Genomic DNA, 21,424 nt, shown 5'->3' with positions numbered 1-21,424 from the left:
TTTACCCTCCCCCAACACACACACACACACACACACACACACACACACACTGTGCACACTGTACACACTGTACACACACACATACACACACACACACACACACACACACACACACACACACACACACACACACACACACACACATTGTTTTCATCCCAACAAGAAGTGTCGCGTGCCTGTGACGACGGGTTGACGAATCCGAGGAAATCATGTTCCCACGGTTTGGTCGGAATATAGACATGATCCCGTGAGGCCGTCGAGAGGTGACATGTTATAAACTATAAGATCTTGCACCAGGTTTATCACGAAAGAATTACCCAAATAGTTTTTGTTGTTGTTAATTAAAAGATGTATCCACTGAGCACTAGAGAACACACAATTTTACTAACTTTTTTTTCTTTCTTTTTTTGCGCAAAATAAGAATACTTCAGTTTATAGCAGAAACCACTCAATCGTTGATATTTAAATATATGAAAAGAGAATGTGGACAGTGAACTGTGTACGAAAACTGGGGTTCAACCCTAACAAAACACTCCAAATCCAACGTTGCAATAAGGTCAATCAAAAAAGTCGTGAATACGTAGAAGGGAAATAAGCATGGGTAACCTCTTTAGATTCGTTCCAATTGTAGTAGTCCCCCTTGCATTGCCATTTCCGGGTCGATCCTCAAAATGACAACATTGAAACACCAAACAGAGCTCTGTAGGCCCACGGTATTGAAGTGACTGGGCGACTTGTGTGTCTCCATCCAGTCACAACTTTTTACACAATGATCGAGAGGCTCAAATAATTGCAGTTCAGTTCACGAAAGCTTGCACTAATGACAGTGAACTTGATGTGATAATTGATTTGCCAGGAATGTGCCCAGCTGTAAATATTCGCGAGTTTCTTTTGTTGACAGAGTGAGGTCAGCCAAGATGGGGTGCTGTACATCGCAGGTGCGTCTCTCTATTTCTCTCCCCCCCCCTCTCTCTCTCTCTCTCTCTCTCTCTCTCTCTCTCTCTCTCTCTCTCTCTCTCTCTCTCTCTCTCTCTCTCTCTCTCTCTCTCTCTCTCTCTCTCTCGCGAGGACTATGCAGATAAAAACATAAAAGCAACTTTGTGTCGTCATGGACCGATGTTCCTCTGAAAGTAACGCACAACTATGGGGGCCAAGGTAGCTCGGTTGGTAGAGCACTGGACTTGTGATCCTGGGGTTCGAATTCAGGCCGTGACACGTATCAACTTTATGTACAGTATCCGATATGCTTTATCATGAAATAAAGAATTCTCTCTCTCTCTCTCTCTCTCTCTCTCTCTCTCTCTCTCTCTCTCTCTCTCTCTCTCTCTCTCTCTCTCTCTCTCTCTCTCTCTAATAACTGTGAGTTGTTTGCAGATGATACTACTATACATTCCAGTCACCATTCCTTAGATTATTTATCAACAACTCTCCAAGAAAGCATTAATGCACTACTGAATTGGTCAGAGCATAGACCTAATATAGGTCCCTGGTCAGAGTTAAACCATATATATCTTAACCATACAAAACGAACATTTATGCTCATAACGACCAGACAGAAACGACAAAATCTATTATCGAGCATTCTACCCCTTTATATTAAAAATCAAGTATTGGAAGAAGTGTCTCACCATAAAGTCCTTGGTGTAAAGATTGATAATAATTTAATGGAATGACCACATTGATTACATCTGTAAGATTGCTTCCCAAAAAATATATCAGTTATCAAAAATTAAACACTTCTTGAATCTCCACTCGCGAAAGATCTTTTTTTACAATCACATCTTCTCAAATATTGATTATGCATCCACTGTATGGGATTGTGCAAGTGCTAATGTTTTGAAACCTTTAGCCGCAGTCTTCACCGAAGAGCAGTTGAGCTAATTATGCTAACAAATCACACTCCTTCAGAATCTGATTATAAAAATTTGCAAGTATTACCATTTCAAAAAAGATTGATGTACATGTATGTATAATAAAGGTGTTATAATGCATAGAGTGATGTCAGGGTATACGTGATAATTTTATTTTGAACTATAACACTAACAGACTAAAAATCATAACACCCTCGATTCCACGTATTGACCTTTTCAAATTCAAATCAAGCCTTCTTTATTCAGGTGCGGTCCTATAGAACTCACTGCCTATTTTTCTTAAACATAAAACAAACACATACAGCTTCAAAAAAAAATTATATGTCACACATAATGCAACTAAACATGTGCTGAATGGTTCATCAATTCATTTAAAATGTACAGTGCATGTTAAACAAAATTATAATAATATTCAGATCTAGATTAAGTTATGTTAAAAATTAATGACACTTTTTATCATTGACAATTGTACTTAAAATGCAGTATGACAATTTATATTTAAATTTGTATATATACAGTTATAATGTGTTAAGTTTGATGTGATAGTTCTTTGATTATATTGTTTTCTGTTCTTGTTGACCCTATATTAGGGCGAGGGCTGGATGTAAAAAAGCAATATTCTTGCTTATCTATTACCCTCGATAATAAAGATTTTGTCTTTTCTTGTCTTGTCTCTCTCTCCTTCTCCCTCTCTCTCGAGATCTCTTGACTCTTGTGGGAGGTGAACCTTCTCTCTTGCTTCTTGTACCATTTTCTTCAGCTTTGCTTTACATATATATATATTTACAAGTACGTCTCATTTGCAGTCTGTATTTAACTTTGAGGATAAATAGAGAAAAGTTGATCTGCAGTGTTTATATGGCTTTAAATTTCCAAAGTACATAAGTACAACCAAAAGGGTCGCATTTGACCAGAATTTTTATTGGCCAGTCGGGCGAGTTGCCAGGCGGTTTTTACTAGCCCGGCAGTTTTTTTACTTGCCCCTGGCGACCGGGCGGATGATTTGGCCAGGCGGTTTCTACTAGCCCGGCTTTTTTTTACTCGCCCCTGGCGACCGGGCGGACGATTCGGTCATCCCTGACAAGGGACTTTTATCAACATGTTCAGGGATCAAATCTGCTTGTTTGTTTGAAGGCTTGTTATAAATTCTCTCATGTGCTAGAAGATTGGTTCTGCATAACTGCATGATTTCTAGTTTTATATACTCTTGTTGGGCTGATGGGGTCTGTCAACCAAAAGAGGGGGATTCCCTGGTGGAGTTCCTGCAGCTGGTTTCCCTGAATACATGCAGGGAATCCCCACGGGTGGAGTTCTTGTTGGAAAGTACTATACCGCTCAATCTCGCGCCAAGCGCTTGACTGCCATAACCCGATTTGAATTAGTCCTTAGCGTTACTTCCGCTTCCAAAATGGCTGTTCGACAGGAAAATCTGTTAGAATTCCTGAATTCGTGTGTGGCATTCAGACAAACAATAATGCTTTGGCGAAAACGACGTAAAATTTGAAAGGATTTGGTAAAGGAAACATCGCTCCATCAAATTGTCTGGTACTCTCGTCCATTGAATTTGAATCGCTTTCACTTTCACTCTCGTAAACTTGTAACTGCATGGCGTCAAACGGACTATGGAACGCTTTGCAGTATGTTGTTATTGAGTAATTTATTTTAGATGCGTTGTTTGTTATTTAGTTATTGATTGAAACCTTTTTTCAATTAAAATTGCAAAACAGAATCGAATTTATAACAAATGTATATATAAAAAAAATCGAAAAACATCGAATTCTACCGATGTCGCAAAGCATCACGTGACTTTCATAGATCAGCGAAACGTTACATGAACTCCACCCGTGGGGATTGCATGCCTGTATGCAGGGAAAACACCTACAGGAACTGAGCCACCTACAGGGAATCCCCCTCTTTTGGTCGACATAGACCCCTTCAGCTCTTGTTGCACGTGTTGTTTATAGAGCACTTATGCCTCTTTGTTACTTAAATCTTGCCATTTATGTATATAGTTTGAAAAGTCTAATTTTTAAAGTTTTCCTGTAACGCAGGAGGAATTAAGCGATCAGAATTTCCCAGCAATGGGATAATAAAGGGAATGAAATTAAATGAAACTGTGGTTCTGCTTTCAGCTGGCGTGCAGCTGCGGCCCTGCATCGTGCGCTCTGTGCTGCGGCGTCCTCCCACCCATCAAGGAGTCAACGGGAACACGCGCCATGTACACCATCTTCCTGACGCTCGGCTTCCTGGTGCAGTGTCTCATGCTAGTACCACAGGCTCAGGAATTCTTGGTCGAAAATGTAAGAAAACAAAAATGCTGTCTTGATATGTTATAGTATAGATGTATATATATGTTACGTCATAATGATCTGAGTCTAAATAAATGGGAATGAAAAGAAGAGACCCGAGAAGCTTAATTTTGCAATGTTTTGTAAAGCAGTTAAATATGTTTTTTGGTTTGTTAATTTTGCGTGTGGTCTACCTCAGGATTTTCAGTCAACAATATCAGTTAGATGTATATATGTGCATGCATGCATGCGAGTGCGTATCTAGCTGTGTTTGAGTGATGTGTGTTTTCAAATATCAGTGTTGATCTTTTTGAGTAAATGTCTGGCAAATAAAGGATAATTAGACTGTTGTTCAATGCAGATAAGATGACATTACCATTTACAGGTCAATTCATGTGAGCAGTTCTACTTTGTACCAGCAAAAGTTACAACTCGTCAAAGCATCATGGTAGTTATAGACTTATGAATACAGTGATAACTGTAATGAGAAAAAAAAAACAGGTTTGGGAAACTTAAGTTGCCAATAAAACGGTCTGTAACTCAACCAGTTAGTTGACCCTGTCTTCAGAGAGTACAGTGGAACCCCCCATTTAAGACCCCCCAAATTAAGACTTCCTCCCTTTTAAGACTCTGTTTTTTCAGATTCTTTCTTCATAACCTTTGTATATCCCCCACTTTAAGACTCCCTCCGATTTTGGAGGTCTTAAAACGTAGGTTCCACTGTATCTGTAATATTTTTGGTGGTCCAAAGGGCACTCTCTCCAGACAAGTACCATCATATCTTGCCCTTGGAATTAATTGAAGCTCGTTTTACTGCCTGTTTTCAGATATCAGACTTCAATGTTACCTGTGTCAAGTTCTTTGCTGGGGAAAACTGCAACCGTCTGGTTGGCTACAAGGCTGTGTATCGCCTGTCAGTGGGACTGGTGGCGTTCTTCTTCATCATGTGTGTACTTACCCCCTGTGTTCCTTCCTCCAACCACTGGAGAGCCTCTGTGCAAAATGGGTGAGCTTTTTTGTTTAAATGCCTACTCCACCCCGTGTAAACAGTTTGCCTCGATCACCATCTCAGATCTGGTCAGGCTTTTACATGGGATAAGACCATCCCTCCACTTGGTCACATACCAAACATGAACAGCCTGGGTGCTACATGGGATAAGACCATCCCTCCACTTGGTCACATACCAAACATGAACAGCCTGGGTGCTACATGGGATAAGACCATCCCTCCACTTGGTCACATACCAAACATGAACAGCCTGGGTGCTACATGGGATAAGACCATCCCTCCACTTGGTCACATACCAACAATGAACAGCCTGGGTGCTACATGGGATAAGACCATCCCTCCACTTGGTCACATACCAACAATGAACAGCCTGGGTGCTACGTGGGATAAGACCATCCCTCCACTTGGTCACATACCAACAATGAACAGCCTGGGTGCTACATGGGATAAGACCATCCCTCCACTTGGTCACATACCAACAATGAACAGCCTGGGTGCTACATGGGATAAGACCATCCCTCCACTTGGTCACATACCAACAATGAACAGTCTGGGTGCTACATGGGATAAGACCATCCCTCCACTTGGTCACATACCAACAATGAACAGTCTGGGTGTTACATGGGATAAGACCATCCCTCCACTTGGTCACATACAAAAAACAAGTTGCGGGAAGGGATATATATATATATATATACATTAGGTCAATCTATCAGCCTGAAACTAAAACATCAACACTAAAAACCAATCATTACCAAGACTTACAGTATGTAAGCCTTGGTTTGCCCAAACCCGAAGACCGAGATGGATAAGGCTCATCTCAGCGAAGCATGCACACTGAATTTGATTGCTGATGCTTTGTGATACTTTTGCTGTTGCAGATACTGGTTCATCAAATTTCTGTTTCTGTGTGGACTTTGTGGTGGTGCCTTTTTCATTCCCAGGGGATTCAGCCTCTGTAAGTCACTACTACTACTAGTCTTTTTGAACCATTGGAAGTTTTCATAGCGCAGATCTGCGCTGTTGGGTTGTTTATACGCTGATAGTGATAGTGAGGCATTTCCCTGTTCAACACTCTTTGGTCGTACGTTTTCTTCCTCAAAGGCTGGTGAAACTTTTGTCACATTCATTACAGTACAGAGTTTTAGAAATACATTTCCCTGCCTGATAAGTTGCGCAGAAAGGCTCTCAGTTTGAAAATGCCCAAGAAAGGAAGAAAGATGTTGCCAGAGTATATATTGAAAATCAGCAGTGACGGTACATAGTAGTTAGTCCACTGGTGCTTTAAGTGCCTTGAGTACCCTGGGCTTTTGAGGGCTTTGAAGGATGCATTTCACCATGTAAAGGTGAAGTATAGTTGCACACCTGAACTGACACATCTGTACCATATTCAGTGTATTCCTAAATTAATGCAAATAAAACGGTCAGTATTCACTACCTTTTATAATGTCCTCACATTTCACTCACCAGATTGCAAAATGGAGTTAGATATTATTGTTTGTGTAAAATATAAATTTGTGATTGCAGATTGGATGTACTGTGGCATGGCAGCTGGAGTTGTGTTCATCATTCTACAGCTGTTGTTTCTGGTTGACTTCACTTATGCCTGGAATGCCACCTGGTTTGTACTTTTAATTTTCCACAATGCTTTTGTTTTGTGTGCCTGGCTTGTTGGAAGAACATTTTGAGGAAGAAGGATGGAAGAAAGATAAAGTAAAGAGGTCATAGAGACCGTGGCAAGTGTGACAGAGGTAATATAATGGCAAACTTCCATTGCAAACTGATATACAGTCAGTTAGAATAGAGCGGCTGTAGACTACTTGTGTCAGTGTGTGCACTAATGTTTAAGCTCAATGCAGATCACTGTGTTAATGCACTGTTTTGGTGGGTTGATCTGTACTCTTAAGAGCGTGTGTTCCAGTGAATAACAAACCCAATGTATGTATCAACTCGTAAGAGGCAGTGAATCACTGTTTGTTTTATTCAAAAATAAATGTATTAGATATATGTAAGTTAACATAGGTAAAGGGGAACAACTCTTCCTGAAGTCCTGTTCATTCCTTCTATACTTCTATCAAACCTTTCTTGGGAATTTGAACCAAACAAAATGAGCTTCAAACCACAAGTTTCGAAGGTCAATGCCCTGATAACTGCTCTCATAAGTGTCTACCTATGAAGTGGCTTTGCACAAGGAGGCCACAAACCTGGTTGTGGTGAGGGGTCATTACAACAGAATAAAGGGCTTTGGTTGAGAAATCTGAGTTTGACGGTCTCATCTTTTTTCACATGATTTGTTTTTCTTTTCAGGAATGGGCGGCGTGTAGGAAAGCGCAACTTGGGTGGCCATATTGGTGAGTAAAGCAAATTAACTATAACAGTTATCTAGAATTGCTATTCACTTATAAAGAGTCAATCAGTGAAGGGGCCATCAGGTTGAAACATCATTTAATGATGTGTGGATTAATTGCTGAGTATTATGTCCATCAAAATATGTACAGTCATAATACAATTATTAAAGATTATACATTTAGCAATAAGTGAATAACAATATTTCAATAATCTTGAATGCCAAAAAGCATGTGCCATTGACTCTGTTAGCTTCAGGCCGCGCCAATGCATTAATGAAAGCTAAAGTGGGTGGAATTGGTGAGGTGTAAAAAAGTGTTCTCTTTGTCTAGTCTCACACTGCTACGGCCAGTTACCAATTATGAACCTGTGTAAAAGAAACCATTTTGCTCATTGCAAACCTAGGATCTGGTTTTTGCGTAAAAACGGTACGTCATTTGAATAAATCTTGCTTATAGACCAACAGGCGATGTTTTAAAATAACTGTCAGGGTTTTCATGCCATGCGGATGAGTTGAAACTTGAATTCGTTGAAATTGAGTCAAGTTGTGAACATGCTGGTGGCGTCACAACTGACAAAGTCACTGATCGAGCTTCAGTATCCATGTTTTTGAAAGAAAAAAGCATCATAACTTGATCAAACATTGCCAGGGCGTGAAAACCATGACAGATTTATTCCTGGAAAGCATCTATTGTAAATCTAATCCTCATATATACAATGTATGTGTTCATTTCAGCCACTGTTCTGTGTTCCATTGTCTTCTTTGCTATCTGCGTCGTGGGAGTGTTAGCATTGTTCTGGTTTTACGCTCGTGAGGATTGCCAGACCAACCAAGTGTTTCTGGGGGTCAACGCCGGACTGTGCGTCTTGGTGTCCTTAATAACAGTGCTCCCCTGTGTTTCCAAGCGTAAGTTTGGATGATAATGTGCCGATTTATTTTTCCACGTGTTCCTAATATTTGAGGGGGGCGAGGGGAGGGGTTGAGAGGGTTGTTACCACAGTGTTAACTTTCTTGGAGAGAATTTGTTCCCATACTGTTCTTAGAGTTAAGTCTGTCTGTCTTAGTCTGTCTGTGTGTTCTAGCTGTTCTGTCTGCAGCAATTCTGCTTTTTTAATACAATTAGTACTGTTGAGCAGGTTAATACATCCATTTTTAATGTTTGTTTTTGTCATTCAACCAATTCATCAATCCTGCTGTATTTGTGTGTGTGTGTGTGTGTGTGTGTGTGTGTGTGTGTGTGTGTGTGTGTGTGTGTGTGTGTGTGTTTTCTCACTCCAACTCCATCCAAACAAAACGCTTTCATGTACATGCAAAGTTAGCAAACACAGATTACATTGAAGCTTTTGTGATTTTGTTGCAGGCAATGAGAACGCTAGTCTGCTCCAGGCCTCAGTGATCAGTCTGTATGTGGTGTACCTCACCTGGTCCGCACTCACCAGTGAACCTCCTGAAGAAAGTCAGTTTTTACTTTGACTTGCTTATGAACTCGTAGTTTATAGTATAGTCTATGGACTTATGCATGGACTGTGTGGATTTATACCAGTGTTATGGATGAGGGTCTTTTAATGTGTGAAAGAGAGAGAGAGAGAATAGAGAGGGAAATTGAAAGTGTGTGTGTGTGTTTGTGTGTGTGTTTGTGTGTGTATTGTATAATTGTTATTTTTTACTTGTCCTATGTTTGCTTTTTGCAGGCACCTCTGTGTGTGTGTGCGTGCGTGCATGCATCAGGGCTAACACAATTCCGGTTCTCGCTGGAAATCCGGTTTATGAAAACGTTATAAACCACAAAATCTGGTTTCTTAAAGTAAAACTTAAAAATTTAATTTCTAATTTTTAGTTTTGATGGTTGAAGGAGGCAAAATATGTATTATTTTTACTTGTTGGTACCAGGAGAGGCTGTTCTTTGCCTCTACAAGATAAAAAAAAAAAAAAAAGCCTGAGCTTCTGGGGGGCCTTTAGTTCCACAGACCCCCTAGTGGGCCGTTGGCCCTACCGCCGTGGACCCTGGCCTTTGAGGTTTTTCGCTTATTTTTGGTGTTAGCACTGATGCATGTGTGTGTATGCGTGCTCAAGTATGTGTGCTCATGTGTACTCATGTATGTGTGCATTATTTTTTAGGTTACAGAGTACTTCATTATCTGTTGGAAGCAAACATTTAAAATTGAATTTTCCTTTCCCTTACATTCAGTCGACAACATCCTGGACACCCTGGCACAGCTGGCAAAGGAGCAGACGGCTGGCAGAATCACGGAGGGAACGTTCTCACCGGCCCCCACAGTGCGGCCCCCGGCAAGGCTCATGTCAGAGGTGGGCCAGGAGATGCTCAAAAACATCTCCAACAAATGTCGGCCCGACCCAACCTTTCCTCAGGGAGACCTGGTGTCAGCCTATGCTGGCCTTCTGATCACGTTCATCATGGCGGTTTATGCCAGGTGCGGTGTTGTCAGGGTTTTTTGTCTGATGGTTTTGTGAAAGAAGTAATTTTGTGGAGGGTTAGAGTGATCATGCTGGGTGTTTTGTGAACTGGTTGTTATTTATTACTAGCTTTAGCTTTCATATCAAAAACTGTGGAATTCAATCAAATACTGGAAAGACTTACAGGGTCATGTTTCTTTTCTGGTATTTTCACAATAAAATTGGTAAGATGCCAGAGATTTATTGTTAATGTGAATACCAGAAAAATGTGAGTAAACGTCTGTTCATCAAATATTTAGCATTTGACTGAATCAGTGGGCCTGGGTATCATTTTGACATTGTCTAGCATACTTTCAAAATATGTTTCAGTACAAATGATTGCTAAAATTCTTCTAAAGTTTGACAGAACTGCGTAAGATATACTCCAGATTTGATTGTGTTAAGACATGTCGTACATTCTAAATATATGGTTACTACTACCTTCTAGATTTCAAATGAGAGTACTTGTATTAGAAATGGATGGTCTATAAAACATTATTTTTAAGATTGAAGTGTTTTTATGTACTTTAAAGGGATAATTTCCTTTGTGGTTGCAGTGTTATGTCTTCTACGGATGCTCACAAACTTGGATTGCGGAAAAAGGTATTTGTGCATTTAGTTTTTGCAGTCGCCTTCATAAGCCACACAAGGCTGTTAGCAATGTCAAGCATGTTAAGAAAGTAAGACTAGAGGTGAATCGCGAGACAGAGACAGACAGCGTGGCGGTTCACCACAATCACCTTTGAAGGCGAAGTCCTCTCAAACGGGATTGAGAATTTTAGAGCTTATTTCTAAGCCCTATATTAACTGTTATGGCTTCTCAAAGGCCAGAACATACAGACAGACAAAAGCCGCCAGACCCCATCACAAACAGAACTCTACAATCCACAGGTGTTGCCTCCACACACACACACACACACACACACACACACACACACAGAAGCCGTATATATCTATATCTATATCTATAAATATATAGAGATAGATGACAGTGTATTTTTCGCGTGGCTATAAATTGATTCGACCTTTGCACTTTTACAGTGAGGACAACTTACGGGTGCAAGGAAAGCGTTCTGGACAGTGCAGTGACATTCTAAAAATAGTAACGTAGTAATGGGAATATGGATTGACGCCACACGAAGGAAGGGAGATAAACGCAAAACACTGGAGAAGATAAGGAAGAGTTAGTGGGAATGGATCTGGGAAGATGAACAGAAAAACCAAAATCGGTTCAGCGCTGCGCGCTGAGTGCACGTGTTGAAAATTCTCATCGACCAGGTTGTGTCCGGGGTCTACCTGAATATGCCCACCAAATTTGAAGCAGATCCATCGAGAACTTTGGCTTGGCATAGCGAACACACACACACACACACACACACACACACAGACACACAGACAGACACAAGTCGTATATATATATAGATAATCCTACATTTTGTGTTTTTGTGTTTTTGTGTAAAGATTTACAAACTAATGTTCATTTTGAGCGTTTATGACATATCAACGTGTTTTTTTTTTCAGATTGACACATACCATTGTCATTCTAATGAGTCATCTGCTTTCTTTATTTTATTTACAGGAGGGCTGGGCATGCTTTTGCTGTGTCATCAAAAAAAGTAAGTCTTTTTTTGTTTTTAAACTTTCATTGGTTTGTATGTGTGTGTGGGGTGCTATTTTTCTCTGCTTGTATATGTACAAGTACATTGTGCTCTTCTTGCATTGAATATGTACCACAACAAGCAAAGAAAAAAGCAAAAAAATTTCATTTTTAATGGCGCTCATTAATCAGCTTGATTTTCATCCAACAGGAGACAACCCCTCTGAACATGGTGGGCAAAAAGTGATCCACAACGAGGCTGAAGCAGTTGTCTACTCTTATTCCTTCTTCCACTTTGTCTTCGTCCTGGCTGCTTTCTATATCATGATGCAGCTCACCAACTGGTACAGGTAAGACCAGCTGTGTGTGTGTGTGCGTATATATGCTTGCTTTCTAAAGCATGATGCAGCTCACTAACTAGTACAGGAAAGAACAGCTCTGCATGTGTGTATGTGTGCGTGTCTGTCTCCTTGTCTGTCTGTTGGTCTGCTTGTCTGTTGGTCTGTCTGTCTGGATCTATCTCTGTCTCACTGTTACACAGTCACTGTCTGTAAATGTGTGTAAGAATAAGATTACACCAAGACTTTTTCTTCTTCTTCTTCGTTCATGGGCTTAGACTGCCACGTTCACTCATGTTTGTTTTTTAGCACGAGTGGATTTTTACGTGTATGACTGTTTTTACCCCGCCATTCAGACAGCATACGCCGATTTCGGGGGAGGCATGCTGGGTATTTTCATGTTTCTATAACCCACCGAACTCAGACATCGATTACAGGATCTTTTCCGTGCGCACTTGGTCTTGTGCTTGCGTATACACACGAAGGGGGTTAAGTCACTACCAGGTCTGCACATAAGTTGACCTGGGAGATCGGAAAAATCTCCACTCTTAACCCACCAGGCGGCAGTGACCGGGAGTGAAACTCATGACCTCCCGATTTGGAGGCCAACGTCTGCGCCTGTCACACCAAGACTAATTCCTGTTGTATTTTATATCTTCATATGGTTGAGTGAACTCTTGTACTTTGTGCAGGCTGGCAGTCATGGATTCTGTTACCTTTCATTCATTGTATCCTCTTATTTGATGATGAAAGAAAACAGGGATTTTGCTGTGTTGGCAGGAGGTTACTGTTGATATATTCACTGATGAATTAAAGTATGATTTGATTATTACATACCTGTCAAGTACTTTTAGCCTCTGACCATAGTAAATGGCATAAGAAACCATAGTTGGGGATCAAAAACCATAGTTAATGGTGGATCAGGATGTGGTTAAACGCACAAATTCAACTTCTCACGCTTACACACTAAACCAATCAGATTGTTTTTCGCAAAAATACACATAAATTCCTTTCTACACAAACTGCTCTTTATTTACCACTACATGTAATACATTTACACTGCACTCTTGTTCGTTCATTTTTTTTCTTACTTGTCACTTGTGTTCTTTGTTGTATTCATCTGTGCAAATCTTTGCTTTGTCAATCATGCTGCCAGTCACCTTAAAAATCATGGCAGCATGCATCAAAGTTAATGTTGACCTGCAAGAAGGCAGTCAGTGTGTCAGCTCCCAGACTGTGATCCAGCACTTGAAGGTGTTGCAGGGTTTCACTGCCAAATGGAAATTTATTCAACATTTTCCTCACACAGGCCACGTAGAACTGGCGCACATCATGCCAGAACTTCTGTTGTGTGGCTGGTGCAAGCTCCTCCTCAGAAATGAATGAACGGCAGTCCATGCCAGCAAAAAAATAAAAAAATAAAAAATAAAAAATAAAATAAAAAATAAAAAATGCTGAAAATGCGTATGGTTTGAGGTATACGACGTAGGACCAAAAAAACACTGAAAAACCGTAAGAATTACGCAGAATGCGTAGGACTTGACAGGTATGTTATTACACTGTACATCACGTGCCGTCATTCCGTACTTTCATCATAACATCCTGAAGAAGGCAGTTTGTCGCTGCTGAAATATTGATAAAGAAAGTACTATAATCTAGTTACTGTTGTGTCCTCTTTGTGTTTAAAGTACGATTGTCATTTCCTGCATTCCAGACCGGCAGAATCTGACCTGAACCGGTTTGGCCTGAACTGGGCAGCAGTGTGGGTGAAAATAACGTCTAGTTGGGTGTGCGTGGTCATCTATATCTACACGCTCTTCTTCCCCCGCCTCTGCTTTGGTCGCAACTTGGCCTTCCCCCATCTACCAGCGCGTACTGATCAAGAAATAGAGATTGGAGAACTGGATGTTATAGACACTGTTGACGGAGGGCAGGGGGACGCAGAGTCGTCCAGGCGTCTTTCGTCTTCGTCCAAGCGTGGATCTGCCGCCTCGCTGCCCCGCTCAGCATCAAATGACGTCAGGTCGTCTCGAGAATCTCTGGGAAGAGCGGCAAGGAATTCTCCAGCCAAGGCTCGGAGAGGGTCCAAGCCTCGCTCACCTTCTAAAGAACGAATGAGTGTTGCATGATCTGAATTTGTCTGTGGCTCGATTTGAACTCTTTTTGTTTTAATTCTTTTATGTGGTTTTTTTATGTATTTTTACATACTTTGGTACAGGTCTGCTGATGAAACACTTAAGTGCTGATTAATGTAGTTATACCAATTACTTGTACATTTTTTACTTTTTGATCAGTGTTTTGGCTCATCCATTCCCAAGTAATGTTTGCATGAGATGTTGTTCGTCAGCGTCTATTACCTAAGCTCAAAATACAATGTTTTAGAACAAATATTGTGATGTTTGCTTCTTCTCAGCTTTTGTTGTTATTGCTTGCTGATTTTTACTGTAAAAAGTGAATGTTGTGGTCTTGAGCTTGCAAATGTGTTAAGATGGAAGGCAGCCTGCCAATTTGCAAGCATGGTTTTAAGTTGAAGGTTCTGGATAGAAAAAAAACTGAAGTGTTATTGATTGTTCCAGAATGTTAGTGTTTTAGAGTAAACGAATGACAGAAGGTTAACATTGTTTTACATGTTCTGCTGTTGTATCAGGTTTTTTTTAATAATTTTATTGGTTTACAATGTCAGGAACAAAGTTTGCCAACTATGTTTATACAATGTATGGTTTAGGTTGTGCTTTTGCTAAAAGCAAATTAAGATGCTTGTTTATATGTCTGTTTTTGTGCCATTAATTAACCCCTGTGATTCCTCCATGTCAGTGAGACCTTTTCTACTTATGTATCTTCACATTGGCAAACTACATCAGCCTTAATGCCAAAATGTAATGTTGCGTTGTGCATATATATGGCAGGGTGATCAACACAGTAGTCCCCCTTGTCACATGGGCTGTGTAGGTGTTACCTGCCTTGAGTACTGAGCTGTGAGACACCTGTGGATTTTGAGAGAGTTGTCTGTGACACTGGTCTGACTGCTGTGGTTTCCTGTTATGCTCTTGCTAGCTTTTGTGTTAACAAAGCTGATTTTTGAAGAGCTATTAATTTAGCTAGGGCTGGACATTTTGCTCTTTTTGGGGGATTTTCTCTGATGGATCGAGGCCTGATTTGTCCTCCGGAAAGCTTGTTTTGCTCTTCCTGAAATTCGCATTGCCTAGCTGTTACCCTTGGCTCACTTTTACACAAAAAAACATGTTCAGCATGCACAAGATTGTTTGTAATGTTTTAAAATTGACCACAGGTAGACCCTCAGATCCTCATAAAGGGCTTCGCTCCACCCGAAAATTTTCTTCTTTTTTTATCTCGTACCATATTCCAAGCCCTGCTTAGCCAAAAATCACTGCTCTGGTGTCCTGGTGCGCCTAAAGGCCTTTGTTAACCTTTAGCCTTTTAAGCTTGTGCGGTGAACAATGTTTGACCTGCATGCCTGCCAGCTGGTAGTGCTTTTTAAATGTGAAGGATAGAAAAAAAAACACACACAAACCTACACACACACACACACACACACACACACACACACACACACACACACACACACACACACACACACACACACACACTGATCATTAATTGTGATTTGCACTGTAGAAAATGCCTGACCTCATAAGTCTACGAGTAGCATTATCAAAGATTTTCTTCATTGGAATGTTTTGTCAGTAATTTGCTCAGTGTACCACAAGCAATTAAGCTTCATCAGCAGGCAAAAGGTTAATGCAACCAAGTGCACCAAGCAAAACAATCACCTTTGGAGGCAAAGCCAGTAAAACAAGGTTGAGGATTTAGAGCTAACTCAATTAATAGCCCTACAAAACCTGCCATGGGTACGCAAAGGTTCTCAAGAGCATGCAAGGAGACTGCAGCAGCCAGACCCCATCTCAAACAACACTAAACAATTGACAGGTGTCTAGCCGGCGATGTATAACAAATGTTGAGCTACTATAAATAGCTCACGCTCTTTGCTGGAAGACAACTCTGCAGAGCCTTTTGTACTCCCCGCGGGTTAGGGGGAAGAATTTACTAAGAGACGACTAACGGATTATGTTTCTCCTTTTACCCTTGTTAAGTGTTTCTTGTATAGAATATAGTCAATGTTTGTAAAGATTTTAGTCAAGCAGTATGTAAGAAATGTTAAGTCCTTTGTACTGGAAACTTGCATTCTCCCAGTAAGGTCATATATTGTACTACGTTGCAAGCCCCTGGAGCAATTTTTTGATAAGTGCTTTTGTGAACAAGAAACAATTAACAAGTGGCTCTATCCCATCCCCCCCCCCCCCCCCCCCCCTTTCCCCGTCGCGATATAACCTTGAACAGTTGAAAACGACGTTAAACACCAAATAAAGAAAGAAAGAGCCTTTTGTGAAGGGAGACTACCGCATCACCCTGTCACATTAAGCGCTGTTCACATGGCCATTTTGAAATCAATGTTCGGAAAGGTTTCTCATGAGATAATGTGAATGTTATACCCACCTATGAATAAGTCATCAAAACTGTGTTGTTAACAGTAATGTTTGGTGGGTTGGTTTTCTTTGTACTGTAATTGTGTGTGATAAAACGTTATTATCATACCTCAGGTGAAAAGTTGTGAATCTGGTTTGGTTGTTTTTGCATGATCAGTTTCCAAGGATGTTTGCTTCTTACAAGTGCAGTGGCAGCATCCAGAATCCTGTTTTAATTATGAGAAGATTGTTACGTCTCAGTGGAATCATCTATATAATTATGTACTACGCAGATCAAAGTCAGATCACAGTTTGTGTTATTGTACCTATTTTGATGCACGGTTTTTGATGATTAAAGATATCTTCTTTCCAGTGTAAGACATAAATTAATGTCAACCACCTCAGGTCTGCACCAGTCTAGCTTCCACATTGGATATGAGCAATTCCTTCCATTTCGACACATACCAAAAATCTACACCCATGCCACTTGTTGCACAGTATGGGAAATTTGCTGTTGAATCATTTTTGTAAACTGACACCTTCAAAAAATGTTCAGTTAAAAAAAAAAATATTGAGAAAAAAAATTCATAATTCTAGACAGAATGCAGTCAAGTTGTTGATTTTTGCTAAGTATTCAAATGGCAGGAATGCTCTTACTCCATGCAGGGACCTATATTTAGGTCTAATATAGGTCTATGCTCCATGTAAAGCCTGGACAGATCTGTGACGATTGACATGATGGCTGACGTGTGTAGAAATGTGCCAGGCAAACTAGAACCAGCATGGTTGGCCTAATGGTAAGGCGTCCGCCCCGTGATTGGGAGGTCGTGGGTTCGAACCCCGGCCGGGTCATAACTAAGACTTTAAAATTGGCAATCTAGTGGCTGCTCCGCCTGGTGTCTGGCATTATGGGGTTAGTGCTAGGACTGGTTGGTCCGGTGTCAGAATAATGTGACTGGGTGAGACATGAAGCCTGTGCTGCGACTTCTGTCTTGTGTGTGGCGCACGTTATATGTCAAAGCAGCACCGCCCTGATATGGCCCTTCGTGGTCGGCTGGGCGTTAAGCAATAAAAAAATAAAAAAATCAGGCAAACTAGAAAGCTTGTACATGTATTGGATTGTATATATATGCCCTTTCCCACCGCTGCTAGTCGATCTCCACTTTGTAGCTTCAGTATAATATATACATGTAATATATTATAGCATGGAATTGATATTTAATGTCCTTTTTGTATAAAGTTAGCTTGGAATCAGTGTCAGTAGCATTGTGTTTTGTCTTCTGCTGTGCTGCTGTGTTTAAAAACATTGATTAGTTTTTTAGCTGTTTTTTCGTGTCATATTAATTATTTTTGAATGCCGTTCTGTTTGTTTTGATCAAGTTTGAAACTGTCTTTCTTGACTTATTTTTTATCAGTTGAACATATCCTTATACTTGCAGCACAAATGCAGACTGTATGCTACATATTCTTCATGTCTTTATTCTCTGAAAGATGTTTTAATTGTCTTGACGAGTCCTTTTTTTTTTTTTAATAAAGAAAGACTAGGAAATTAATGTTGTTTTTTCTAAATTATTATTATTTTTTCTCTGCTTTGTTCATGCATTGTTGATAAAAACAAACTCACCTGTGTCTTGGTCTTGACAATATTTTCATAACCTGCCTTCGGGGAATTGTTTACCATTCTATTTTTTGTATAAAATTCCTTGTATGAGTTGTTCAGTAACATTTCAAATGCTTATTTTTTCTACATGCCACATTTTGTTTGTTTGTTTGTTCTTTTGCTTATGATTAAAAAAAAAATTCTTAGCATGCTTTCTTGTTTTTTTTCCCTCAGACTTTGGGCCAAGTATTAACAGGCATTCCTTTGTTGATTTTTTGAGTTCAGTTGTGTGGTTTTTACATTTAGTCAAGTTTTGACTAAATGTTTTATTAACATAGAGGGGGAATCGAAACGAGGGTCGTGGTGTATGTGTGTGTGTGCGTGCGTGCGTGTGTGTAGAGCGATTCAGACCAAACTACTGGACCGATCTTTATGAAATTTGACATGAGAGTTCCTGGGATTGATATCCCCGAACGTTTTTTTCGGTTTTTTGATAAATGTCTTTGATGACGTCATATCCGGCTTTTCGTGAAAGTTGAGGCGGCACTGTCACGCTCTCATTTTTCAACCAAATTGGTTGAAATTTTGGTCAAGTAATCTTCGACAAAGCCCGGACTTCGGTATTACATTTCAGCTTGGTGGCTTAAAAATTAATTAATGACTTTGGTCATTAAAAATCTGAAAATTGTTAAAAAAACCTTTTTTTTATAAAACGATTCAAATTTACGTTCATCTTATTCTCCATCATTTTCTGATTCCAAAAACATATAAATATGTTATATTTGGATTAAAAACAAGCTCTGAAAATTAAATATATAAAATTTTGGATCAAAATTAAATTTTCCAAATCAATTTAAAAACACTTTCATCTTATTCCTTGTCGGTTCTTGATTCCAAAAACATATAGATATGATATGTTTGGATTAAAAACACGCTCAGAAAGTTAAAACGAAGAGAGGTACAGAAAAGCGTGCTATCCTTCTCAGCGCAAGTACTACCCCGCTCTTCTTGTCAATTTCACTGCCTTTGCTGTGCGCGGTGGACTGACGATGCTACGAGTATACGGTCTTGCTGCGTTGCATTGCGTTCAGTTTCATTTTGTGAGTTCGACAGCTACTTGACTAAATGTTGTATTTTCGCCTTACGCGACTTGTTTTTTAATGAAAATGGTACACTCAGTTGTCTCATGCACATCATCAGAATTTTTTAAAATTCTTTAAATTTTATTTTTTAAAGTTTGATTAAAACTAATAGCTTCTATTTCAAGATATTGGCATGCAGTGTTGTTAAACGTTAATGCAGATCACAATTTCCTCCTAATGCCTCAATGCTATTTGGGTATGTTAATATGTACATTTTGAAAACTGGAAATTTCAGTTATGTTTTCAGATTCAGCAACGATGTATACTGCCTATACTTTGCACTTTGTCGTTGAGTTTCAAGTTTGGGATGTGATATGAGTCTACACTACTTTAATTTCTTGGTCATTCTTCCATTTATTGAACATGTATATGGAACACTTATTGCCAGGTCAGTAAATAGCAAAAGTATTTGCATTTTTATTATCAAACATTAATAACTCTAGTGCAAGCTGCCATTTGAACGGAGGGATTATGCATTGAACAAAGCATTAGAAATGTAATGCAGAAGTGCAATACTTTAAGTTTTTATTGATTTATGTGTATCGATCAGTATCAAATTTAGTCAGTAGCTCTATACATGATTTGTATTACACCCTTATTAACTAATGGTTAGTTTATTGTGTGTATGATGTACAGGTAAATGCTTGTCCATTTTTGTCATCAGTAGTTTTGAATGTTTTTCTTTGTATATTTGTGTGTGTTTACTTACGATGTTCTTGCTAAACAATCACTAGTTCGCCAGTCATTTACAATGCTTTTCAAAATTTATCTGCTAATTATCATTTTTATAAATCAATACAGTGACAAATAATGTACAAAGTTTTAATCAAGGCCTTATTAACAACGTTTACAGTAGTGATGGAAATTATGGTCTCATTCCAAACAAAATAGACCTCAGTTCAGTTGAGGAGATTGGCAAAGATGTTGTGTAACCGTGAAGATAGTGCGGTTAAAATTCAGGCAGCATAAAATACATGTAATTAACGTTCTACATGTGGCTGGCATATTCCCTCGTAGGTTTTGCTGACTTTTTAACACTATCTTGAATTCCTTCCCATGTAAACCATTAAATAAACCAGCACAGACTTGCTGAGGCTGTTGTATGAGATACAAGGTTAGTTTTATATTATGGTCACAGGTCAAAAATCAACAGCCAGGCTAAAGTCATGTGTAGAACAGGAGTGTTTTGCTGGATTCACTGATTGACATAGACTATAAAATCAAAATTCCCACTCTGCAGAGACAGCGCAGCATTGCTGTAGATTTTTGGTGTGACTGTTCACGCAAAAGGATGCTTGGCCAGATTTATGGTGATTTACAAGATGCAATTAGAAACAGATGTCAATAAACAACATTTCTTGTGCTTTAATTCACAAGATTGTTTATTTGGGATGGAAAGGGAAGTACATGTACCTTCTCTATAGCTGCTCCCTCTTTCTTCTGTGCTTTTCTCTGATCAAGCCTTCCCGGGTATTCTTCATCTGGCAACTGCTTATTGTACCCCAGCTGCATTCTTACTACGACAGCTTTTGAACTTCAGGATAGATTTTTTTTTTTTTAAATTTTGTGTTGTGTTTTTATTTTTTATATCTCGTCAATGTTGAAGCCTTAATTGATGTCCCTTTCGTGCCATTAAAATTTTACCCACCGTTGTTAAAAGAGAACTCTTGCAAGTTTAGAATTCAAATTTAGTATATACATGTACCTATAACTATGTAAGTTATTGTCTCTGAACCTCACTATTTTTCATTTTTAACAAATTTTTAATTAGTCCTTTTTTGCTGTGGTCAGAATTAAATCAGATTGAATGTTGACATCATGAATTAACCCATGGATGTTTCACTTTTGTCAACTGATTTAAGTGTTGATCAGGAAATGTGATTAAAGGCCAAAAGTTTGGTTTTTTGCAAATATATATGTACGGATTTGGGAGCTACCCATCAGCGTTTGTTCAAGCACAGTTAAGTGAACAGAATTTTTTTTAAAAAGCGGTTGATAAGGACGCCAACGACACTGGCGCAAAATAGGTGTAGTGTTAATTGATCATTTTTTCTGCATTGTTAATTGATTTATATGTTTACAGTGCTTCTTTCTCCTGTGTCAAGTCTGAGCCGCACATGGTGAAAGCTTTCCAGTATTCAGAAAGTACATCTCTTTCTGGTCAACATTTTGTCGTGCATGTGTCAGTGTATAAAAAAAAGACATTAGTTTTGATGCAAATGGATAACCTGGCACTGAGCTGTGATTGTTTAACACAAAAAAAGATCGGTTGAGAACATTATCTTTTAAATCAA

General features: G+C 39.4%; 1 protein-coding gene across 1 annotated transcript; it reads left to right on the top strand.

Moving 5' to 3' along the window:
* The first annotated feature begins 671 nt into the window (after positions 1–671).
* LOC138978171 (probable serine incorporator) lies at positions 672–21,108 on the top strand. Its single transcript, XM_070350834.1, has 13 exons — positions 672–938; positions 4,004–4,171; positions 4,987–5,165; positions 6,050–6,126; positions 6,696–6,789; positions 7,476–7,519; positions 8,251–8,421; positions 8,876–8,971; positions 9,704–9,947; positions 10,527–10,572; positions 11,549–11,585; positions 11,778–11,916; positions 13,619–21,108. The coding sequence occupies exons 1-13, from the start codon at positions 918–920 to the stop codon at positions 14,031–14,033; spliced, it is 1,731 nt and encodes a 576-aa protein (XP_070206935.1). The 5' UTR covers positions 672–917; the 3' UTR covers positions 14,034–21,108.
* Positions 21,109–21,424: the final 316 nt, after the last annotated feature.

This window comes from Littorina saxatilis, linkage group LG1 (assembly GCF_037325665.1).
Source record: "Littorina saxatilis isolate snail1 linkage group LG1, US_GU_Lsax_2.0, whole genome shotgun sequence".
NCBI classification, from domain to species: Eukaryota; Metazoa; Mollusca; class Gastropoda; order Littorinimorpha; family Littorinidae; genus Littorina; species Littorina saxatilis.
The sequence above is the reverse complement of the archived record's forward strand: the minus strand, read 5'-3'. Positions and strand labels throughout refer to the sequence as shown.